General features: G+C 37.3%; 1 protein-coding gene across 3 annotated transcripts in view; it reads right to left on the reverse strand.

The window, feature by feature from the left end:
• The window catches only part of LOC133528946 (uncharacterized), an 84,146-nt gene that overhangs the window by 24,223 nt on the left and 35,556 nt on the right, over nt 1-24,367 (reverse strand). For all 3 annotated transcript variants that reach the window (XM_061866463.1, XM_061866462.1, XM_061866464.1), the window contains exon 2: nt 11,306-11,428. In XM_061866463.1, the coding sequence (XP_061722447.1) occupies nt 11,306-11,428 (123 nt within the window). The remainder of the gene's footprint in view (nt 1-11,305; nt 11,429-24,367) is intronic.

Consider the following 24,367-nt stretch of genomic DNA (forward strand, 5'->3'; position numbering starts at 1 on the left):
ACATGTCGTCAGGACGTTTGTAGGAGGTATGCCCCAAGGAACTCTATTGGGGCCTACTGTGTATGTGAGTATGATAAAAGACAGCAAAGTGGTGCAGTGGCAAAATGTGTGTTTGTGCGGATCAAGTCAGTTCAAAGTTTTCTTAGACGGACTCTATAGTTCGTGTCATCCACGATGACGTGCAGATTTGTCAAATCTAACCTTTATCAACATAACAATACGCTTCAAGGCACGCGTCTTCGTGAATGACACGATCTATACTTATATAACCTAATAAAAAGAAACGAAAGATGGACGATAAGTAGTTTTAAATTGCTTGTTTATTAATTTAATTGTAAAAATGTAAAATTATAATATTTTAGTATTTCCTCTTCTTATAGGCTTTAAGTATCAATTGTATAAACTCATTTGAGTCTGGGTTACCTACGAGACAGGCTGAGCCTAGTGTAGGAGCCAGAGCAAACTGACTAGTATACTTCCTAGCCAAGAATTGTATTTAATTAGGTTAATCTTAACACCTCTGTAAACATATTTGTGTACCTACAAAAAAAAAATTGAAGTTTTTTTTGAAGTTTTTTTGATATTTTTCTAAAGTTTAGATTAGAATAAAGCCTATAATTGAAAAACGTATAAAATGGGATTTCATAAATGATTGTCCTGTTGGCTGACATGCTAAAAATATTGTAATAATTATTTACTTACCTAGAGCAAGACGAAACTTTTTTACTTATTAAAACCGCCTTTTACCATATATTAAATACAAACTACAATTTAAATGTTATTTAAAAACATACCCCTCCATACCACGTCTTCTCTCGTTTAAATCTAAACATTTTCACAACACTTCACGTCAAATCCATGATTACACTGTTTAAACACTGCTTATTTGACTCCAGTAGACAGCTATAAGGTAAAATATAGAGGAAATCGAAATGAATGTATCACAGAGTGACGAACGCTTCAAGCTACAGCGGCACAATATTGGTTACAACAACATTACTATAGTGTAGTAAAACTATCGATAAACTAGCGGGGAAACGTCGATGAAAACTGAGGCGTTGACAGAGGCGAGCATGAGTCTGCGGACTGTGTGCAAATGACATTAATATGCGTAGCGTATGGGTGACGTGGCGTGGTGACCGTGAACTATGCTTACAATTGACAATTAGTGTGAGATGTGCTTTGTTAAAGCTTGTACCCACCGCAAAGAGCTAGATGCTCTTATGTACCTCTTAGTAGTCAGCAGAAACTAAACGGTGAGGTGGACAAAATATTCTGCATTAATTTTACACCCTTATCATTAGCTCCTCTCCCGCCAAGCAACTTGTATAAAAATATTTAAGAATTTTTTCCACTGGTTTTGCAATATCTTTACAAACAAAATTTAATTGAAAAGGAAGTAAAAGTGGAGGAAAGCGTTAATATATACCGAAGGTATTTCAAGGATGCTTTTGTGTTTAGACAGATGTGGTAAAACCAAAAAGGGTTTTATCTACTTTTATTGAAGCTCGCCGTGACCAACCTCATAGTTCGTTTTCATCGATAAAATTCATCGACTATCGTCGACACCGGTGCAGCCCTAACCCTTATCAGAGCCGACAGAACGCGACTGTTATCTCGCTTGTAATAAGTATGCACGTTACATTAAACTATATATTTCCCCACAGTCTACTCACATCAACAAAAGAGGAATCGACTTCAAAACACGATTATAAGAAGTCATCAGTTTATGGTCTTCATCAGCAGTTCCACTTTCCCAGAAAATGTTTTCTGTGAGCAAATTCACAAGGTTATAAATGAATATTAAGGGATATTCTTACACAAATCAACCCAGTCCTAATGATGTTGTATAACTATAGATAGTTTATACTCATACATAAGGAGCACAAATAAAAAAACCGGGCAAGTGCGAGTCGGACTCGCGCACGAAGGGCTCCGTACCATTATTTATAAAAACGGCAAAAAATATATGTTTGTTGTATGGGCCCCCCTTAAATATTTATTTTATTCTGTTTTTATTATTTGTTGTTATAGCGGCAACAGAAATACATCATCTGTGAAAATTTCAACTGTCTAGCTATCACGGTTCATGAGATACAGCCTGGTGACAGACGGACGGATGGACGGACGAACAGCGAAGTCTCAGTTATAGGGGTCCCGTTTGGCCCTTTGGGTACGGAACCCTAAAAATACTTCCATATTTATTTCTATACCTACGAAGAAACCTGTTTTTTTTCATGTAATATGCAGAAAACGAGCAGACGAGCCGCCTGATGGGAAGCAGTCATCGCCGCCCATGGACATAAGCAACATCGGAGAAGCCACTTATGCGTGGCCAACCTTGAGAACCCTAAATACCTGCTTTTTAACGAACCCCATGTGAAAACGCCTCAGAATTTTCGCATTCTATTCATTATTGTCATACTCGTTGTTAAACATCAGCTTGTCTCTTTCTCTTTCGGTGAGCGGGAGCTCGTTAGCACATCCACATCTCTCGCTTGCCCAGGTGCGACTAAAGGCTTGGAATGCTTATGAATGACCTATCTTGAGTTACAATAAATCATTGCCCAGTCCCACAGTAATCTCAATAGGGTTTGTGCTGTGGCCAGGTAGATAGGCCGGCGAAATATTTCATATGTAAATATATATTAATGCGGGTATAAATAGAAAACATCCGTAACTCTGGGCACAATGGGTGTTAAGCACACAAATATTTGCCCTTACCAGGATTCGAACCCAGAACCCCTGCCACATAGGCAGGGTTTGAGTTGAGGCTAAAGGAGCCCACTGACTACCAGTTCGCCGGACGATATCGGCCTGTCAGTTATTCGCAAAAGCTGACAACCGCGAATAATTGACAGGCCGAAATCGTCCGGCGAACTGGTAACCAGTGGGCCCCTTATGTCGCCGTTTTTAGAGGCCGAGGCCGTTGGACGAGTTACTTGTAAAAAATACCGAGACCATTATAAATATGCCCATAGTATTTGAAGAGGTATCTCAATTTCCTCAGAATCCCATCGTAAGATCTACTAAATGAAAATGGAACAAGAATTCTGATCAATTGAGTTAGAAATTTTGAAGTCGGTTAAAAAGAATATGGATTAACATTATAGATATTCTCATTTTAAAATGATATTTTGCAGCGGAAGGTATAATTCTGAGAATAAAAGTCTGCGGTTATGCGCATTTACGGATGGTACAGTTGAAAATAATAAATATCAAATAACATAATAAATAAGGAAACGTAGCCATAAAGACAATATATCGATAAATTCCAATCGAAAAGTAAAAAACGTATCGCGAAAGCCGATGACAGATGCGATAAAAAGTGACGTAATAATTTCTGTACTTTATTTAAGCATCTCATTAGCCCTTCACCAAAAAGTTATCTCTCTGTATCACTCTTCCATATTTCCATATTAGTGCGACAGAGACAGTTGCGTTTAGTTAGCTACGGAGCATTAACGATTGTTATCTTGTCTACGCACCCTGTAAACAGCAAATTTTGTTGAGGGTCTGTGCAGTATATTATTTTGGACACCTGGACTTGGCACTTCTGCTTCTAACTGTAGATACAGAATCAGTAAATATATGACTGAATGACCAAAGGCTAGTAAATATATGACTGACAACCTCTGCAATTAAATTCATACTATCTTTATTTTTTCTCTTCTGAAGTTAGGATTTTTTATAGTATGAATATAAAAATAAAATACAAAAACAAGTACAAGAAGAATAAAAAATACATATAAACATATCTTATATTTTTAGTCCATGATGTGCGCCTTCTACCACGACCACGCTTGCCTTCAATTTTTCCTTCAATTATTACTTTCAGTAGGTTGTATTTATTGTTTCTATATATATGTCCAAAATACGCTGCTTATAATATAATAATAATACTTGCTGCTTGGTAATATAAGAGACTGGTTAAAAGTGAAGAGCATAGATGGACTAATTCGCATGACTGAACATAGAGAGACATATAGACATATGGTCGCCAACCTCCTGGACGGAGATGGCACGTGAAGAAGAAGATATAAACATATTATAACAACCGGACAAGTGCTAGTCAGACTCCCCCACCGAGGGTTCCGTACTTTTTAGTATTTGTTGTTATAGCGGCAACAGAAATACATCATCTGTGAATTTCAACTGTCTAATTATCACGGTTCTTGAGATACAGCCTGGTGTCAGACGGACAGACGGACGGACAGCGGAGTGTTAGTAATAGAGTCCCGTTTTATCCTTTGGGTACGGAACCCTAAAAAACCTAGCTTAGGGTGCCGCCAGCAGCGGGGCAGGGCCCAAGCTGCCGGTATTCAGGGCCGCAGAGAGGAACCGCCGGACTATCCGCGCCGTGTTCAAATTATTATTTTTATTCCTTCAGTCAAACCGTACTAAACCTACTAGACAAGACTAAAGTGTTTCAAAATTTCCTGATGGTAATCAATTTCGTATAGCATAATATTATGTTGGAATAACAGCGCCATCTATGCGTGACACCAAGTTACATATACGATTAGTGTATTGGTATTTCAAGTAAGTATCGGACTATTGACACATCAGACATTTTTCCTATACAAAGTATTGGCGTAAGGGGAAATAGTCCGCTAGATGGCGTTGACATACAAAAATTGTGCAAAAACTAAACGTACAGCGCTTTGTATTCTCAAAAAAATCTAACGTTACATATTTAAATCTGTGAACGTTACACTGTTCAGCTTTTTCGCAGAGTATTTAAATATTTGGCGCCCCGGGCCAAAAGTGATCATAATGTATTTCATTTAAGGAAAAAGACCCTGTTTTGCCGCCTTTTGCAGCCTGCCGCCCCGGGCCATGGCCCCCTTGGCCCTAGTGTAAATACGCTCCTGCTTTGTCGGTTTCTTGAAATTTTAAACTTGATGTTACTAAAACTTTGTCAATGTCGTCAACTTAAACAACATCGAAAAAGCTATAAAATTAAAATAAAACCATACATATTTTACTTAAGTAATTTACATTATTTCTCTTCATATGAATCTCTGAATGAAGAATACATTTTATAATACAAAAAGGATTTTACACAATAAAATAATTTTACACTAAAAATTAAAACCTATTTCTAACTATAAAGTTAAATACAAATTGCCTCTGAATTAACCTATGTAAGTGAAAGATTCAAAACAGTAAATAAAATAAAAACATTTCAACGCACGAGGAAAAAAAAAACATTTAAAACAATTGAAGCTGCATTAATGTTTAACCCCCTTATTCAAATAATTAATAGAATCAGGCGTTACTTTGCGGAAATCCATGCTAATTAAAACAAGTAATATTACTTTGCTAATCCGCGAGAAAATAACGTGTTAGTCAATCAGTGCTAACCCGTTATACTTACTTGCGTATTTTTACATGCAATCAATGTTCCCACCCTCCCACCGCAAAAATAAATACGCAAATAAATATAACAACCCACCACCAAAAGTACAAAACTCGACACGTGTTTCGCCTCTCTACGAGGCATCCTCAGGAGATGCTGGAGATGTTGTCGGGTGTCATACCGTCAACATCTCCAGCATCTCCTGAGGATTTGCGTATTTATTTTTGCGGTGGGCGGGTGGGAACATTGATGTAAAAATACGCAAGTAAGTATAACGGGTTAGCACTGATTGACTAACACGTTATTTTCTCGCGGATTAGCAAAGTAATATTACTTGTCTTAATTTTTAATCCCCCTTATTCATAAAACTTTACGGGCCTGATTTAGTTAAATTTTGTTTTATTCCTTTCTGACAAATACAGAAATCAAAATGACAGATAGAGACAAACGATTCATAGCTAATTCAGGCCGGTAACGTTTATTAATAACGCCATAATGCTTTAAACAATTCCATAAGAGCCTATCGAACAAAACAGTAAATTGTACTGTTCCGAAAAGACAGTAAATTTTACTGTTTTGAGTAGTTAAATTTCGTTTATTTCTATCGTTTTTAGGTTTCCGTACCCAAAGGGTCAAACGGGACCCTATTACTGAGACTTCGCTGTCCGTCCGTCCGTCCGACCGTCTATCACCAGGCTGTATCTCATGAACCGTGATAGCTAGACAGTTGAAACTTTCACAGATAATGTATTTCTGTTGCCGCTACAACAACAAATACTAAAAACAGAATAAAATAAATAGTGTAAATAAATTCGATTTCGAAACGTGACGTACGCGTTTGCGTTTAGTCTCATTTTGTATTGGATTTAGTAAGAGCGCGCCAAGCGGAACGTTTTGGAAACTCAAAATCCTATACAAAATGAGACTTAACGCAAACGCGTTCGTCACGTTATGATGTCAATCAAATTTACACTGATCTATAAATTGAGCGGTTGTGTTGAGCCTACACTATCGAGAGTAGGACCATGAAGTATAAAACAAATCCTTCATAATATCTACCTATGTTGTGAAGGTTTACTAAAAAATATTTTATCATCACACTTGCTCGAAAAAAATCTTATATCATGCAGGTGTACTGAAGAACAAAGGCATATTGTTCCCACGGGAGTTATAGATTGTGAAAAAAATAGCTATAACTCCCTAGGGAGTTAAGGCTTTTTTTAAATTATGTCACTAATGCATACAAATTAAGTAGCGGAAATAAGTTTTACTCTTTAAGTACTGTCTTTTATAATTTAATATTTTTGTTTATGTTTAAAAATATTTAATTTTATTAATTTATTTTTACATAATTTTCAACCGTGGCTGAATGCCGAATAGATAAAATAAAAACAACATGTATTTATTATGTCACATAGTTTTGCTTACTATGTGACATAATAAATACCTCGTTACCTAATCTGTCAAGAAATGACAACATGGCGGACGAATGTTAAGAATTATTTCGTTTAAAGTTTAGTTTTTTCTTCGCAAGTGTGATAAAAAACATTGTACGTAACTCCGGGGGTAAGAATATTGCAAACTCGGGTCATTAATTCCCTCCAGCCTCCGGCTGTCAGAAATTACCATCCTCGCTTCCAAAATTTCACTTACCCCCCTCGTTGCACAATGTACTATTTTTAATTCAACCCTACGAACGCTAGTACGCAGACTAATGTGCGAGCAGAGGTAGCTAAAGGTAGCTAACATAATAAATATAGTATATGTATCTCAAAGAGCTTCAATTTTGCATGTAAAAATAACTTCGTTTTATACGCAGACTTGGTCAGGTCTTCAGGTCAGGTATTCTTTAAAGATGTATCTTACCTAAAAGTTATAGTTAAACTTCTCATTTAATATTACATTAGCGGACTGACAAAGTTCTAATAGATTATTATGAGAATTGAAATGTGTTCACTTGCTACGCAATTTACGATTTGTCATCAAATCTTCCATTCGAAAAAAAAAAATAAGTTGCCAGCCCTAATTTACCAGCGCATACTATGTGCGCAGCGCTTGCGCATAATTTAAGACAACGTTCGATGCAAATTCACCGTTGACTCACGCGCCCATAGCGTGGACAAATTTGGTACTGAACACAAGGGAACATAAAACAATTGAAAAGGGTCAAAAGTTTCGGGAAAAATAGCGTCTTTTCTGTAAAAAGTACGAAAGTTAACGATTTAGATACATTTTACCATAGAAATATAATATAAGTAAGCAAATAGTTCTAACTCCATACATCAGTTTTCTTACTAAAACCCGGGTTATTTCGCAGTAATACAAACTGTAGGTACTATACCATTATTTTGAAATAATAAAACAATGGCATGAAACAAAAAAAAAATGATTACTTAAAGTGAAGTTCAATAGAAAAGACAAATAATGTAAACAAATATGACAGATTTTGTTAGCATTTGACGTATAATCTAAAAGTTTTATTATGTAATAATGGGTCGAATTTTTCCCTCATATATGCAATTTCTTAAGGGCTTATTATGTAATTTGTGTCCGCTAGTATTTCTCAGTAAAATACTAAATCATATATTTTATGTAGTACCTGATATAAATATAAGGTGTTGTTATATAAACTGTTGTCCCTAACATAAAGGTAAATGCGTTTGTTTACATTATTTGTCTTTTCTATTGAACTGCACTTTACTTTTAATTACGTTTAAACCATTTACGTAAAGACAGGAATTACGGGCACCACTAATGGTGCCAACACAGCGGAACGCATCTAGTTGCGACCTTTGGCGCGCGTGATGCGAACTCATCAACCAATCGCCTTGCAGCATTCCATCGAGGCACACCAAACGCGAATGTTCAGTCCAAATTATGTGATCCGGGCCTATCTAGATTTTAAAAGTAAAAATCTTTGGTTTAAATCCGATGCAATAAAGAGTGTTATAAGATAAACATGTGTATGTGGGTTAAATAAATACTAGAACGCGTAAAATAAAATGTACAAAAAAATTAACAAGTATTTTTTAATTTACTTTTGTTACAATAAAGCAATTGTCTTTCCTAGTAATTGACCGTTTGATGTCTGTTGTAAACGCAATCGCGCTGACTAAATAGCAAGAATTTATTACCGTTGAACATGTAATTCAATACCTACGCATTTTATAGTTTATCTTGCGAAACTTAAGAGTTAAACAAACCCACCGTCAATAAACCGCTTATGTACATCTTGCTCAGCACAGGGAGGATTGGAAAGCTAGAGAGGAGGCCTTTGCCCAGCAGTGGGACACACAAATAAGCTAATAAATAAAAAAATGTACATATACAAGTTACGCTCTCAGTTTAAATCGACACCCTAAAATTACATAAAATTTAGCATAAACTATTATTAGCGGCACGAGTCGTAAGACATTTAAAAGAAAAATTGGATTATTTTTGTTATTTCACCGACACCTACAAAATTTCTACCGCTTTATGTATTAAAAGTTAAATGTCCTATTCGTCCTTTATGTTTTCGATGTATTTAATTACAATTAATGCAGTTTATTTCAATATTATTAACAAGTTAAAACTATTTTTTTTCGCTCCAGCCAGGATGGCGCCATTAATTTTAAAACTATCAAAAATCAATGAAAAATAAATCTCAAGCGTCTCCATGGGTCTTGTTTATGGTAAAATGTCGCCAGTGTTTAAAAACTGATGATAAATACTTATTTTTCAGAATTTGTCTATATCTATACCATCCCGTTACTGGTGCTACGCCCATTATAGGGGCGTTTACGATACCTACGTAACATATATCTATGTCTGGTACAGTCGCCATCAGATATATCAGAGCGGCCAAGCTGCTCACAAACATCTGAACACGCCTCTATTGTCAAGGCGATATCTATTGGCAATTAGAATGTGTGTTCAGATATTTGTGAGCAGCTTGGCCGCTCTGATATATCTGATGGCGACTGTACTACTAGTTTTCGTTGTAAAAAATATAATACAAATAAATTAGAACGAGTTGAAGTTTTACATAAGTAAAAAACTTCTTCAGATATAAGTAAGTAAGTAAGTAAGTAAGTAAATAAATATTCTTTATTGTGCACCATACATTTAAAAATAGACAGGAAATGAAAAAACACGTAAAATTTAGGTAACAACAGGCGGTCTTATCGCTAAGAAGCGATTTCTTCCAGACAACCTTTGGGTAGCAGGAAACTATGAACTTACAACATTGAACGGGTAGTGCCGATATACATATAATTCAACAAAATGAAGACGCAAACAATATAATACATACCTACATACTAATAAAATAAATACATATATACATACATACATTATATATTATACGATAAATAAAGGCAAGTTAAGGCAGCGAAAGGTAGATGTATGTTAAATACTTGAATGTTTATGTCAAATTTCATGTTATAGACGTTTTAAATACTATACAATAAGAGCGTAGGTGTTGCTAAGAGAGACAGGGAAATGACATGTACCTTACTCTGTCTCAGCGCAATGTGTCCGACGAAAAGGTAAATTGAATAACCCCTTTAATTGAAACTAATAGGGTGTGGCTACAAGACACCCATTGGACACAGTAATTGATTCGTTTAATTTACGTGCATACCACGATTGTCGTGACGGCTGCATTAGTAGCTACCTTGAGGACAACGATTTGTATAACATATATAAAAGATAATGTTTTATTGTTACGGTGGATTTTGAAAATTTTAATTATGAGCTCTGATTTGGTTAAAAATGTTTATTTTTCTGTTGGGGGATACAGGCCAGTAACAAAAGATTATAAAATAAGTTTTTGGCTAATATTTCATTTTTGGTACAAGCTTTTATCGCTGACTGATTTTGTTTTTCCACAGGCAACTAATACTCACGGAGACAATTCTAAAAACCCCAAACATCACAGAGTTCCTATGGCTACCTCCTGTCTCCATCATCAGATCAGCTTGATGGTATCATAATATTGCATTGTCACCCGACTTACATATGTATGCAAATTTGCTGTGGTGTTGTGTTGCAGTAGGCATTTTATATAGATTATGCAGTTTTCATTGGTATTCTGGAGCTGGAGCAAAATAGAATCCGGCTTCGGTCGGAAACTAGATATAAGAGGTATGTAACTTTCACGGATTTTGTACTAATACTGTCAGTAAATCTCTCCTCGGCGCCTTGTATTCTTTAAAGCGAGGGATGACCAATGGTGGTCGAATCTCTCGAGAATACTCTGTAAACTGTTCCTAACTTATCTAGTGTGATAATGTAGCTCATAGTTAGAAGCGACTGTGCGAATATCTCTCCTCGATGCACGGTACTGCGTGATGCGAGGGATGACCAATGGTGATCGAAACCCTAGTCTTACATGAAGGATTATTATCAAATCATCTATAATAACATACCTCATAGTTAGAGTCGACGGTGCGAGTATCTCTCCTCGGTGCACTGTACTGCGTGATGCGAGGAATGACCAATGGTGGTCGAATCTCTAGTCTTACTGGAAGGATTATTATCAAATCATCTATAATGACATACCTCATAGTCAGAGGCGACAGTGTGAGTATCTCTCCTCGGTGCACGGTACTGCGTGATGCGAGGGATGACCAATGGTGGTCGAATCTCTAGTCTTACTGGAAGGATTATTATCAAATCATCTATAATGACATACCTCATAGTCAGAGGCGACAGTGTGAGTATCTCTCCTCGGCGCATGGTACTGCGTAATGCGAGGGATGACCAATGGTGATCGAATCTCTGGTCCTACTTGAAGGATTATTATCAAATCATCTATAATGACATACCTCATAGTCAGAGGCGACAGTGTGAGTATCTCTCCTCGGCGCATGGTACTGCGTAATGCGAGGAATGACCAATGGTGATCGAATCTCTGGTCCTACTTGAAGGATTATTATCAAATCATCTATAATGACATACCTCATAGTTAGAGGCGATGGTGCGAGTATCTCTCCTCGGCGCACGATACTGCGTGATGCGAGGGATGACCAATGGTGGTCGAATCTCTCGAGAATACTCCACGGATTTCTCTGGGCTGATCCACTGGAACAAAAGAAAGGGTAATTAGGATACTGAGTAAGGAGTCTTTGCAGGGTTTGTTATATTTTATAGGGCTTATATAAGTAGCAACTATTGTTATATAAGCCCCATAGTTATTTTTGCAGTAACTTTAGTTTGTTAAAGTCAAAGTTTGTATATTCTTGACTGACATGACATAGTTACCTAAACTATATTTTAATAACTGTTTAAGCAACGCAGTAAAACTGGGAAGAACTCACACAAGGCAGAAGGCGTGGGGTCAAACCGTATCGACGGCCAAGACCCACTTTGGGTCGCTACGCGAACAAACTCTCGGCCTGATTCGAAAAATGAGTAAGACACGATTAAGATCTGGGAAAAATCTTAAAAGATCGATAACTAAATGACATGACAAAATTGACGTTTATTTCGATTCCGCAGTGTTCCCAATAAGATCTATCTACGATATTTCTAACGTCAAAGTGACATTGGTTGCCCGAATCGAGCTGCTTCTGTCAATTATACGACACACAAACGATATCTAAATGAGAACTTATCTAAACCAGAACTTATTGTTATCGTATCTCATTCTTCGAATCGGGCCGTATAGGTACCTAAGTAACAGGGCAAAAAACTTGCACTGATGTTGATATTTGATGTACAATTCGCTCCTAGGTACGTGTCCGTACATGTATTGACGCGAGCGACTCTAATAATAATATGATTCAAATATCATTCCATTCGTCAAAATTGGCTTGTAACATTGGCATTGGCCAACGGAATAAGTAAGTTTAGGCACACAAGATAGATACTATTTGCCTTGGAAACACATTAATATAAAGCACGGTTCAGCGCATGCCCGGCGCGGCGCCATGTTTCAGGATGCGCGCGCATAATGCGCACTGTGTGCTGAAATCTGAGCAGAGGAAGTTGATTCGCAATCCGCGCAAATGTCTGTTGGGCTGATGTGCGCAGGAGCTTGATTTTAAGATTACGATTGATTTTGTAAAGCGCTACGTTTATCTATAATATGGCCGCAGTGGATTAAACACAAGAAAAAGGGATAATAGTATAGTTAAAATTAGCGACCATCTTTGAGTCTCAAGATGAAAAAAAAAATCTTGCCTGCGTTTTTTTATACTACGTCGGTAGCAAACAAGCATACGGCCCGCCTGATGGGAAACAGCCTCCGTAGCCTATGTACACCTGCACCTCCAGAGGAGTCACATGCGCGTTGCCGACCCTAAACCCGCTCCCCCTCGTTGAGCTCTGGCAACCTTACTCACCGGCAGGAACACAACACTATGAGTAGGGTCTAGTGTTATTTGGCTGCTGTTTTCTGTAAGGTGGAGGTACTTCCCCAGTTGGGCTCTGCTCTAGATCTGGCGTGATAATTAGATTTTGATCCTTAATTTAACTTTGTGATGACTACAGGAGGCACACAATAAAAAAATTATGACCCACGCGATCATCGTAATTATAGATAAAGATAGTTTATTTTCCAAGTAGGCATATTACAATGCGCTTATGAACGTCAAATAAAGCTACGCCGGCTCTAATTAACCCTACACCTCTGACCCGAGAAGATTTAAATCCCTCCTAAATCGTAGGAGGGTATCCCAATATGGGACCGGCAAGAAACTCGGAGGGACACATCTTTTAAAAATTTTTGTTTAAATATGGGAAATTTATTACTTAAATTTATACCTTTTGAGTGACAAAATCAACGGCATAAAATTTTGGTCGAGATATAACTTTTTTGTAAACAAAAATATTTCAATTATGTATGATTACCTAGGGTCTATGACTACTTATTACTTATTCTGTGACCTAGATACCTAGATACTAGATTGTTGCAAAGCTTACGTTACTCTTGTTACCAGGAATTTAATAATAACATTTATTACGCACAAATATTGCATAATAATAACAGCAATTGACATTTTAGGGTCTCCCCAAACCAGTCGACGCGGAGTCGGCTTTCGCCGAGTGTTTTACACCACACTATTCGCATTTAGCCGATCGACCGTCTCCGCGGTCGGACACCTGCGTTTAGCAGTCTCATCCTCCTTGCGGCCGTAGAGACGCCCGATCGCCTGCGACTTGCTATCGCAACAGTTGTAAAGCGACGGTCGGCTCTCCCGTGCTCCGTCCTGCCGTCGAGACGTCAGACAGCACACGTACAGCCGTTGAGTCCGACGAACAGATGTAGGACAGCGGGTGATCGGCAATCGTAAATCTCATTTTTGGAGACTGGTTGTTAGTAACAAACAACCTGAGTTTGAAATTGAACAGACCTGTAAGATTATTTTCCTTGGTAATTGTTACATATTATATAATAACCTGTGATGATGGATATTTTACGTAGACGGGCATGGAAAAAAAGGCTTACCAGCATTTTTACCGTCATCGGCTCTGTTCGGCCGTCGTCAGCTATGTTCGGCCGTCGAAGACGCTGAACGGCTTCCGCCAGCTCTGACCGGTCCATATCGTAGGTACTCGGCCGTGATCGGAGCCGTTCAACTCTTTCCGGCACCGTACGGCAGTATAAGGAGATTTACGAATGCGAACGTGTGCGGTAGGCTGCAAACAGCGTCGTACGAATGCGAACAGCTTTACGGCAAAACGCCGTTTTCCCGTCGAAAGACGTCGTTTCGCGTGGGCCGAGCCGATTTACGACTTATTCGCTCTTATTGCGTTGACATAAAGCTTTTTCCGTACGCGATTTGCCGAAACGGCGTCGACTAGTTTGGGGAGACCCTAAATCTGCGTACCACCTCAAACAAACGGAACTTTTCACATCACTTAGGCGCCACTTTTAAAGAAACCACCAACATTTGTATGCAAGTATTTTAGTTCCGTCGTTATCCGACGGCAAAATTAAGTTTGTAAACAGTAATGTTACGATCATGGTAAGTGAAAACATATGATTACATGCAAAAAAAAATACAAAGTTTAAAAGGTTATTAGAACTGTTATGTAGGCTTTGTATAATAGTATTTTAACGAGCTGTTTTGTGTGGATTAAGAACTTTCGTAAATTTGTAGCTTTCCGTATCTGACTTTCTTGTTTTATGACATTTTCTACAAAACAAGTAACTGGACAGCTACCTCCAGATTGACACTGACATATTCGCTAGCGTAAGCGTGTGCATAACTTACTTCCTATACTTCTCGCTCGTGTAGCGTTAATTTATTTCTTATTTATATTTTTCTCGTCGACATGATAAATAAATATTAGTCTCAGCAACTGATAAGTATCGATGTCGATATTATCGACTTTCCCATTCCCGGGAATGGGAAAATGTTTGAGTCAAATTTCAAGAAAATTATTAAGTCAGTTCGATCCCCAGATGAAGCAAGTATTTCTTAGAAAATCTCTAAATGCAGAATTACAATTTTTTTAAAGATAACTTAAAGTCTTCTTTCAGAAAAATATCCTATCTACGATATTTAAGGTACTTTCCCTTGATGTCCCATAGTCTTGGGACGTCCTATAAATCATGCAATAACATAAATCATTTTTTTTACTGAGCATGAGCTCTAGAGAGGAAAGACCATAACGGATCCTCATAAAAAGCGAACGTGATTCACCCATTCATTCACTGAATGATTGAACTGTTTCGCAACCTGTTCACCTTGCGCGGGCGTTGACGTTGCTTCTTGACCACATCATTCATTTCATTCACATTCTTAATATACTAACAACCAAAACACTACATTTGATTATCAACTATATGTTCATTCGTATAAGGTGCTTATTTCATAAATCTTGTTTTCCTTTTATGACTTAATAAGTAATAAAAAAATATGGTTCTTTTTTTTCGATAGATTTTTGGAAAATAGCTTTTATTACTGATAAAATAAGGTCCCTTTATTGTTTTTCGTTGAGGCTGAATGGGGATTTTCACTTATGACTATTTCCGTCCGTTCCGTTTTACGATGACACGTTTTTTAGGATCGTTAAGGTGTTGCCTACGAAATGCGAAATGACGTCACTCATTGTTTCTTTATGTTTACATCATAGAATACGCCCATTAATATGGTAAGGTCGATGATAACTTGCCGCCCAGAGACTATGAAAGACGTTTTTTTAAAGATTTGAATTTTTAACAAATCAAAAAAGCGCTGGGGGCCTAGCGGTAACTCCCTAGGTAGTTATAGCTTTTTTTTTCACAATCCATAACTCCCACGTGAGCAAAATAGGCCTTTGTCCTTCAGTACACCTGCATGAAATAAGATCTTTTTCGAGCAAGTGTGATGAAAATTATTTAAAGGGGTTACCCCCCTTTACATATAGAGTTGGATCAAGTTAACTCTACATAGCGTTTCCTATACATTTATTGAGTAAGATGCATAAAATGTAAGACAATTTCGTGCTTCGAATTCGACAGATAAACGAGATGGCGCTGTACAGCTCCATATATTTTGCGGTAACTCTTATTATCAATAGTTGATGATTGACAATTCAGTGACCGCAAAACATATATAGACGACCGGTCTGGCCTTGTGGGTAGTGACCCTGCCTATGAAGCCGATGGTCCCGGGTTCAAATCCTGTTGAGGGCATTTATTCGTGTGATGAGCATGGATATTTGTTCCTGAGGCATGGGTGTTTTCTATGTATTTAAGTATTTATAAATATTTATATATTATATATGTCGTTGTCTAAGTACCCTCAACACAAGCCTTATTGAGCTTACTGTGTGTGGGACTTAGTCAATTTGTGTAATAATGTCCTATAATAATATATAATATAATATATAATATATCTGTTTTGGATGTCTAGCTAAGGGGTTTTTTCTTAGACTTTAGCTCTCTATTACAATCAATTGTTTGTTTGTTTGGTTTCTACGAAAACATGACGTTTATAATGACACTCCCTTACTTTGTTCCGTTTAAGTCGATACAAAATTAGCATAGTTATAGTTCGTGTCATCCACGATGACGCGCAGATTAGTCAAATCTAACCTTTAATAATATGACCATACAAGTCAAGACACGCGTCTTCGTGAATGGCACCATCTATAGCTCTACATGCAAAATATGCAACTCAGCAAGACATTCTATTTCCCTTAAACGTTAAGAACAAGACAGAAACCTTCAATTACCCTTCACATAGCTAAAGTATCTATTACAAGGGAAAGCACTATTGTCTGTGCGTCTGTCAATGCGCAGTACGTCGACCTAGGGCATTGTTCAACGATGAATGCTGACATTAGCATTTTATCGGTTTCACTTTAGCTGGTAGCTGGAGGGAGTTTGTTAATTATTTTAATTAAGAGGCTTGACTTGAGTGATCTGTCGATACCCCCCGTCGGGGGGGTATGAGGGGCCGCTACCGCCTCACGGCTGCGGCGGCTGTTGCGGGTCGCTTCCCCACCGACTGGTGGGGTGGTCTTATGGCCGTCGTTTTGGAGACGGTGTGGGTAGCTGGTGTAGGCCAGCTCTTCGCTGCCGATCGTTATCCAACCCTACGGCCCCTAACCTGGTGATACCGTTTGAGCGGGGCCAGATTATGGAGCCGCGGTGAAGGCGACCGGCAGCTTAGCTGGCGTGTGTGGCGTGTTGGATCCGAGTGTGGTGTGGTTAATTAAGAGGATTTTTAGCGATAGCGATACCGGATTAACGAGGTTCCGAATAAGCGAGGCTCTACTGTATACTCGTAGTTACCGGCAGTAACCAATCATTTAAAATCAATTACAAATCACACGTTTTAAAACCTACCAACACATTCCCCGATTTCGGAACTCTCATTAACACAGGAAGGTCAGTTTCGTTTACGTATGTAGGTCGACGCCCTGAGCACACTAATACTGACTCATAGATTAGATAATCAAGTGTTTTACAATGCCGTAAACGTTAGTGCCGGTAATCGTTAACTACCGTTTAAGAATGAGTTTTGAGAGATGTTAGATTTGAATCGATACGCGATCGAAAATAATAAGCGTTTTGGTAACAAAACTGATGTATGGAGTGAGCAATCTATCTTATACCTTTAAACGAGCAATTCTTGTATATATATATATGTATATATATTTCTGTGATCTCGGAAACGGCTCTAACGATTTCGCTGAAATTTGGTATATGGGGGTTTTTGGGGGTATACAATCTATCTAGATTAGTCTTATGTTTGGGAAAATGCGTGTTTTCGAGTTTTCATGCGTTTTTCTTTCGACGCAGAATATGGTCGCTAATTTCGTGTTGCCGGTCACTGTCCGTCTGGTCTAGCGGGTTAAGACGCGGACTGCTAAACGAGTGTTACGGGTTCGAATCTCGCCCGGTGACTGACTTTTTTTTTTATATGTTCAAGTTTATATATAATTTTTTAATTTTTATTGTTTTAGACAAGTTTAATTTAGTAAAAAAATGTAGTTAAGATTATCACCTATAGACCACCATATTAATAAATAGTTATAACCGAGCAAAGCTCGGTCGCCCAGGTACTGCTTATTTATTTCTCTATGGTTATACGTACAGTCAGCCAAGAAACTGGTTTACCACTTTTCGACTCCATTACTTGACAAATAGAGTCGAAAAGTGGTAAACCACATTCTTGGTTGACTGTACATTTATTAAAGTAAAAGTTAGAATCAGACAGAAGTTTTTGTGCCAATAATGAGTGCTTTAGAAAATGAAACATCGACAAATATGTTATCGATAAGTCAGTCATAGATTAATAATTAAAAGATGTAACCTCTACTTGCTGTAAATTACCAAGAAATTTCAAGAATGCAAATCAATTCCAAATCGGACCATAATTTCTTGATAACATATATTTGGTACTTACTTATATGAATAAAAACGTTAACAGTAGATCACAGTGTCAAAAGATAAGAAAACTACCAATGGGTGTATCGAAGAAGATATTGAACGTGAAAACTACCAATGGGTGTATCGAAGAAGATATTGAACGTGAAAACTACCAATGGGTGTATCGAAGAAGATATCGAACGTGTTATGGATTTCGCGGTAGCTATCTTTTTATACAATGTTAAAAATAAATATAACGCTAAGGTAACATCGTTAATAGACATGTCGATATTTGATTTTGTCAATCACTTTATTTTGCCATGAAAATGTCATCCAGAAAAAAGAAACAGTGGCACTCCGGGAGTGCCGACAGAAGTGAAAACTTGAATCCCATCTAAACAAATGCCAACGGGCATTTGTATCTATGTACATACATAACCAATATATGTACATACTTATATACAGTAACATAGTCGAGAGTTCTATGGTTTTTAGGTTTCACTTCAAAAATCAAATTTTCTATATGATCGTTGGAAATAATAGGCATGATACTAAATTATAATTGTAGTGTTTTCATAGGATTTCACATTTTTATAAGAATTTACGTGAGTATTAAAAAAAAAACGGTTTTCATTATTATATATTTTTTTTCTTCCAATGTTATTTAAGTAAAGGCTACAGTTAATCTTGAAATAATATCGACAAATGCAGAAGAATACTAATAGAATATTCAATATAATTGATTGAATTGAATTGATGAAAGTTATAGATTTCCGTTAATTTTCATTTTCTTATTGACTGCTATTAAGTATGTTGCACACACCTAGCCTTCAGTTATAAGCATGGTAAAAACGCTGTAGAAAAGCGCCAATTGCCGTTTGCTATAGGCAATACGTTGAATATTATGCTACTATCAGTTCTTGCGGTTCAAAGATGTGTTGAAGCGGCATATGAGGAGAGCTCATATAGAGCCAACGAAATGGAGTCTAGCCAGTGACCGTCCATGTTGGAGGCATGTTGTGCAGACGCAGGTGCGTCAGTTTGAAGCTAGGCGGCGCGCAGCGTGTTCCCTCTCTGTCGCACTTGTAATATGGTCCGTAAGTGTGACAGAGAGGCAACACGTCGAACGTGGTTCGCGGTAGGCCCTCAGAACTCGACGCTAAGCGCGACGAGCTGAAGGCCAAACCACCTGCGGCTAGGGCTGCCATCTCGAATTTCGCCAAACCCGGACTATAAGATTCAAAAAAACCCGGACATTTGGCGTAAATCGCATTTTTCCCCGGACGAGTCCGAAAATAATATTTTTAAAAAACAAGACCTTTAATTTTACATATAGTTTTAATGTGCTTCCTTACATGAAAAGTGTTCGGGTTTTCCCCGAACGGCCCCCGGACGGCCTCCAAACTAGGACAAATCCGGGAAAACCCGGACGGATGGCAGCCCTACCTGCGGCCATACTTTACAATTATGTCGGAGGGGTGCTGACCTGCAGCGAGTGTGGTCGCACATTTGCTGCAAAAATTGGCTATATCAGTCACCTGAGAGCGCACTAGTGACGCTCTCAGCGGTAGAACGCAGTCGCTGTGGTCGAAAACGGCTAGGAGATAGAGATGATGACTATCAATCATGGTATAAATAACTGTAAACGAGGTATTTGTGAATATAAACACACAATTGCATCGCGTTTAGTTAGCAGCTCGCTAAACACTGCTACCGTTAGAGCGGCGAACCGAACAATAGTGGTCTTGTAGTTTTAACGTTTTGTTACTAATCATCGTTTTTACGCGTTTGTACTGCCCAAGCACGCATAACAGCACTAACTCTATACATCTCTAAGGATAATTTGATAAAAGTCATTTAGTTCTGACATTCAGAGATATTTACACCTCTATATAATTTTAGATTGTTTTTTGTATCTGTAAGTTTTTTTTATTATTATTATTTTAGTTATTTTTTTGTAATTGTATTTTATACTTAATTGTTGATGTACTTTTTTTTTGTTTGTATGTAAATTCCATGTTGACGTGTGTAAAAGTGCCCTTGTGGCCTATTTGCTGAATAAATGTTGAAGTTGAAGAGGTTAACATATTACACATAGGTACTTCTTTTTTTTTAAATGGTACTTTAGACTTTTTTTAAAGCTTTTATTTAGTTTCACCAGTTGTCTGTCTGTGTGTGTCTGTAATCAAATATTGCAAATTACATTTTACCTCGTTTTCAGTTACCAATGAAGCTGAAAATTTCCATATGTACAGTCAGATGCAGACAGAGGTGACAATGCAATACGAGTATTAAGCTGTAACTCGTGTCGATTTAAAACACTCCTTTCGGTCGTGTTTTAATTTATCGCCACTCGTTTCGAATTTCCTATTTTTCGCACTTGTATCGTAATGTACTATTGTGTTATATGGATCATTTTGTTATCTGCAATAAATAATTTAATATTAATATAAATTGAATACGAAAACTTTATGAAATTATTCAAACACTTCTTTTCTGCTATTATGATCGAAAGAACTCGTAATTCTGAGTAGCAATAACATAAACAATTCCCAAAACTGAAAAAAAAAACTGTAGTGTACATCTTTAAATTCAGTCCGCGTACAGTCGCCATCAGATATATCGGAGCGGCTAAAGCGCTCACAAATATCTGAATGTGCCTCTATTGTCAAGGGATTAAAGTGCTTCTTCAGATATTTTTGAGCAACTTCGCCGCTCCGATGTATCTGATGACGGCTGTACCTATTGTATTGGTTTAACTCGAATGTAGCGACAGTCAAGTACGTCATCATTATCGCAATATGGCGTCGCGCGCGTCATATTCAAATTGTACCAACAAGTCCAAACAGATAACGCTATGATTCAATAATAGGAGGAAGCCGGAACTATCTGATCAAAGTCAAACACTGATTCACTGTGGAATGTGATGATGATGACGTTTTGCAATCATACCTATCTTATTATTTTTCATCATCGTGATGACCTATATCAGCAGATAGCTTTATAACAGTCTAAGCGTATAGAATAGCTTTGCGATCCTAATCAAACGTTGGTACGTACATTGCAGGAGAAAACGTTTTCCACTAACTAAATCTTACCAAATCACTTTGATTTTGATGTGGATCGCTTCAGCATAATATATTCTAGATTTAAAGGAATCACTTTAAAAAAAAATGTATTGTAATTTTTAATTATTATAATTATTCCATTGTGTAAATAACATACTAAAATCATGGAAAATGGAAAATATTTTGAAGTGGAAAAACATTTTCTCTTTTTTTAGACGAGTATGTGGCCAAGCCAAGCAATGAGTAATAACTACCATAGTTTTCAGATTGATATGATATCCGAGGGCTACCTACTTCATAATGTAGGTACAGTCAGCCAAGAAAGTGGTTTACCACTTTTCGACTCTATTACTTGACAAATAAAGTCGAAAATTGCTAAACCACTTTCTTGGCTGACTGTACCTACATTATATAAGATGTGGTTACATTACTAATAAACAGGAGCATTACTAACATTGTCACCATCTTGCCATTCGGACATTATCACGAGTTGATTCACCTTATTAACCCCTGACTCAATGAATGGGCTCCATTCAGCGTCCGTCCTACTCTAGCATTCAATATATTATAGAGATGGATGATTCGAGTTAATGAAGCAATTATGATTTAGGATCCATGTGGGATGTAGCTAAGTTTTGTTTTATTAAGAGTCTTGTCATATTAGCGCTTGCGTGGCTGTATTAAAGCTTTTTAATCAACGCTATTATAGCTTTTTCCTACTCCTCTACTGTTACCTGTCATTTATACATCCATTAACACGAATGTAAGAACATACATAAAAGGTTTCAAGAAAAGTCTATATTGTCTATTCCTCATAACAGCACTTGTGCTTTAAAATCGCTATAACTTTACTGCGATTAATGGCTACCACCCTAACAAAATCAAAACGAATACAGTGTCAAACTAAGTGTATTGCTGCAAACTTACAAAATATTCATTTGGTTGCATAGTAGAAACAATTGCTTCATAAGTCAGAAACACCGTCATCAATACCGCTGCAGAATACCTATATAGATGATCATAATCATATTTGTTTAACCACCTTCTTTCCTCATCTACTATGTGAGTTAAATTAAGATTAAAATATCGGTAGCAAATATGTTAGTACCTTATATATTTCATAGAATCATTCTATTATATGGACAATGTGATGGCGGATTCGTCGTTCCTAAAATTAGTACTTCAGCTACTAGACACCTACTTAAAGCCGGCCAGAAATATATGATCATTGCCAAGAGGGCGCTGTTATTCTCATGTATAGAGTGACAGTTCAGTTTAGTATGAAAAATTTAGTTCCAATGAAATTCCGCAATATGGCGTGTGATCATATTGCTGATCAGGCTTTACATAATTGTGCATCAATATCACGCGTAAACTGACTACACGACAAATTATGACAACGTTACACTCTACCGCAAACCAACTTATCTTATATCAGATTTTTTTTAAAGAAAAAAGTTAAACGCGATATTCATGTACGCGCAAAAAAAAACAATAGTTAGCTGCACGTCGGTAAACAATTCCAATATACATTCCTCAGTTAAACAAAAGATGTTTAAGCTGCGATTTTACAGGCATCTGCTGGAAATAATAGCTCACTCCGTAAACACGATTCTTTCCATTCAAGCAGTAATTGGTAGTTAAATCTTTGTGAGCCGCATTATCTAGTATAATATTGACCAAGCATAAGTCTACTTAGGTATTTGTACTGTACGGCTCCTGTACACGCACGTTTTTTGTATTGTGCGGTGTTGTTGTATACAGACGTAAAACGAAATATGCATGCTTGACATTTGCATAGAGAAATAAGTAAGCATAGAGTGCTCACTCCATACATCTGTACCCCTAGTGTAAATTAATTTGATAGCGAAACGTGACGTACGCGTTTGCGTTAAGTGTAATTTTGTATGGGATTTTGAGTTTCCAAAACGTTCCGCTTGGCGCGCTGTTTCTAAATCCCATACAAAAAGAGACTTAACGCGTAAGTCACGTCAGGCTATCGAATAAATTTACTTTAGGGGTTCTGTACCGTACTGTGACGTACGCGTTTGCGCTAAGTCTCATTTAATATGGGATTTTGAGTTTCCAAAACATCCCGCTTGGCGCGCTGTTTCTAAATCCCATACAAAAAGAGACTTAACGCAAACGCGTATCTCACGTTTCGCTATCGAATAAAATTACACTAGGGGTTCAATTTTATTACCAAAACGCTTATTATCTTCGTAGTCGACATCTAGCATCGAGTAGCGGAATTATCAGCCCGCGTAGCCAACGTGCCTATCGTTCACGCTGCGCTCCGTGGCGAACGAAACGCAACTGTCACAGTCGCACCAATTAAGAAGAGTTATGGAGAGAGATGACTACGCTACGCTACGGAGCGTTAACGATTGTAACGTTGGCTACGCGGCCTTTACCGCTTTTTTTTTCGATGTCCGCTACGAAAATAATAAGCGTTTTGGTAACAAAACTGATGTATGGAGTGAGCACTCTTTGTACTTTGTTCAGACCCACTAAGAGCCAGTTTAACAAACTAGATTTCACAGAATGATCAACGTCACTTAGTACTTAGTAATGAAACTTCCCACACAATAATAGGTATATCGATGAGCATGTGTTGGCTGGTAAAAAAAAAATATTGTTATTTTTTTTTCTATTGTTATTTTTATTGTTCTTGTATTTTCGTAAGTTTTGACATTGTAAATGTATATTTTGGATTTTGTAAGTATTTATTTACCTTCTTACTGTTTGTAATTTTATTGACAATCCTTATTGGAGCAATAATTTTGTTTTATTAGTATTGTTATTATTTTCATTTTTATTTTATTTTGACGATCATGATATACATTCTTATAGTTTTGACATCAATGCAAATTTATTATGTCATTGTCTTTCATGAAATAAATCATCTAATCTAATCAAATCTAATAAACTACTTTTTGATGTAATTTACTGGGCTTGTGCACAATTCACGCGAGGTTTTTTCGGCTACTTTGTTGACCCCCCCTCCCCCTTGGTGATATTTGGTGAGGTTCTGGGCTAACCCCCCCCCCCCGCCCCCCACATAACCTCACGTGTATTTTAAGATAAATAGAATTATATAGAGTAAATCTTGTTTATACTAGCTATTTTGAAATGACAAGTGAA

Source organism: Cydia pomonella, chromosome 20 (assembly GCF_033807575.1).
Source record: "Cydia pomonella isolate Wapato2018A chromosome 20, ilCydPomo1, whole genome shotgun sequence".
Lineage (NCBI taxonomy): Eukaryota > Metazoa > Arthropoda > Insecta > Lepidoptera > Tortricidae > Cydia > Cydia pomonella.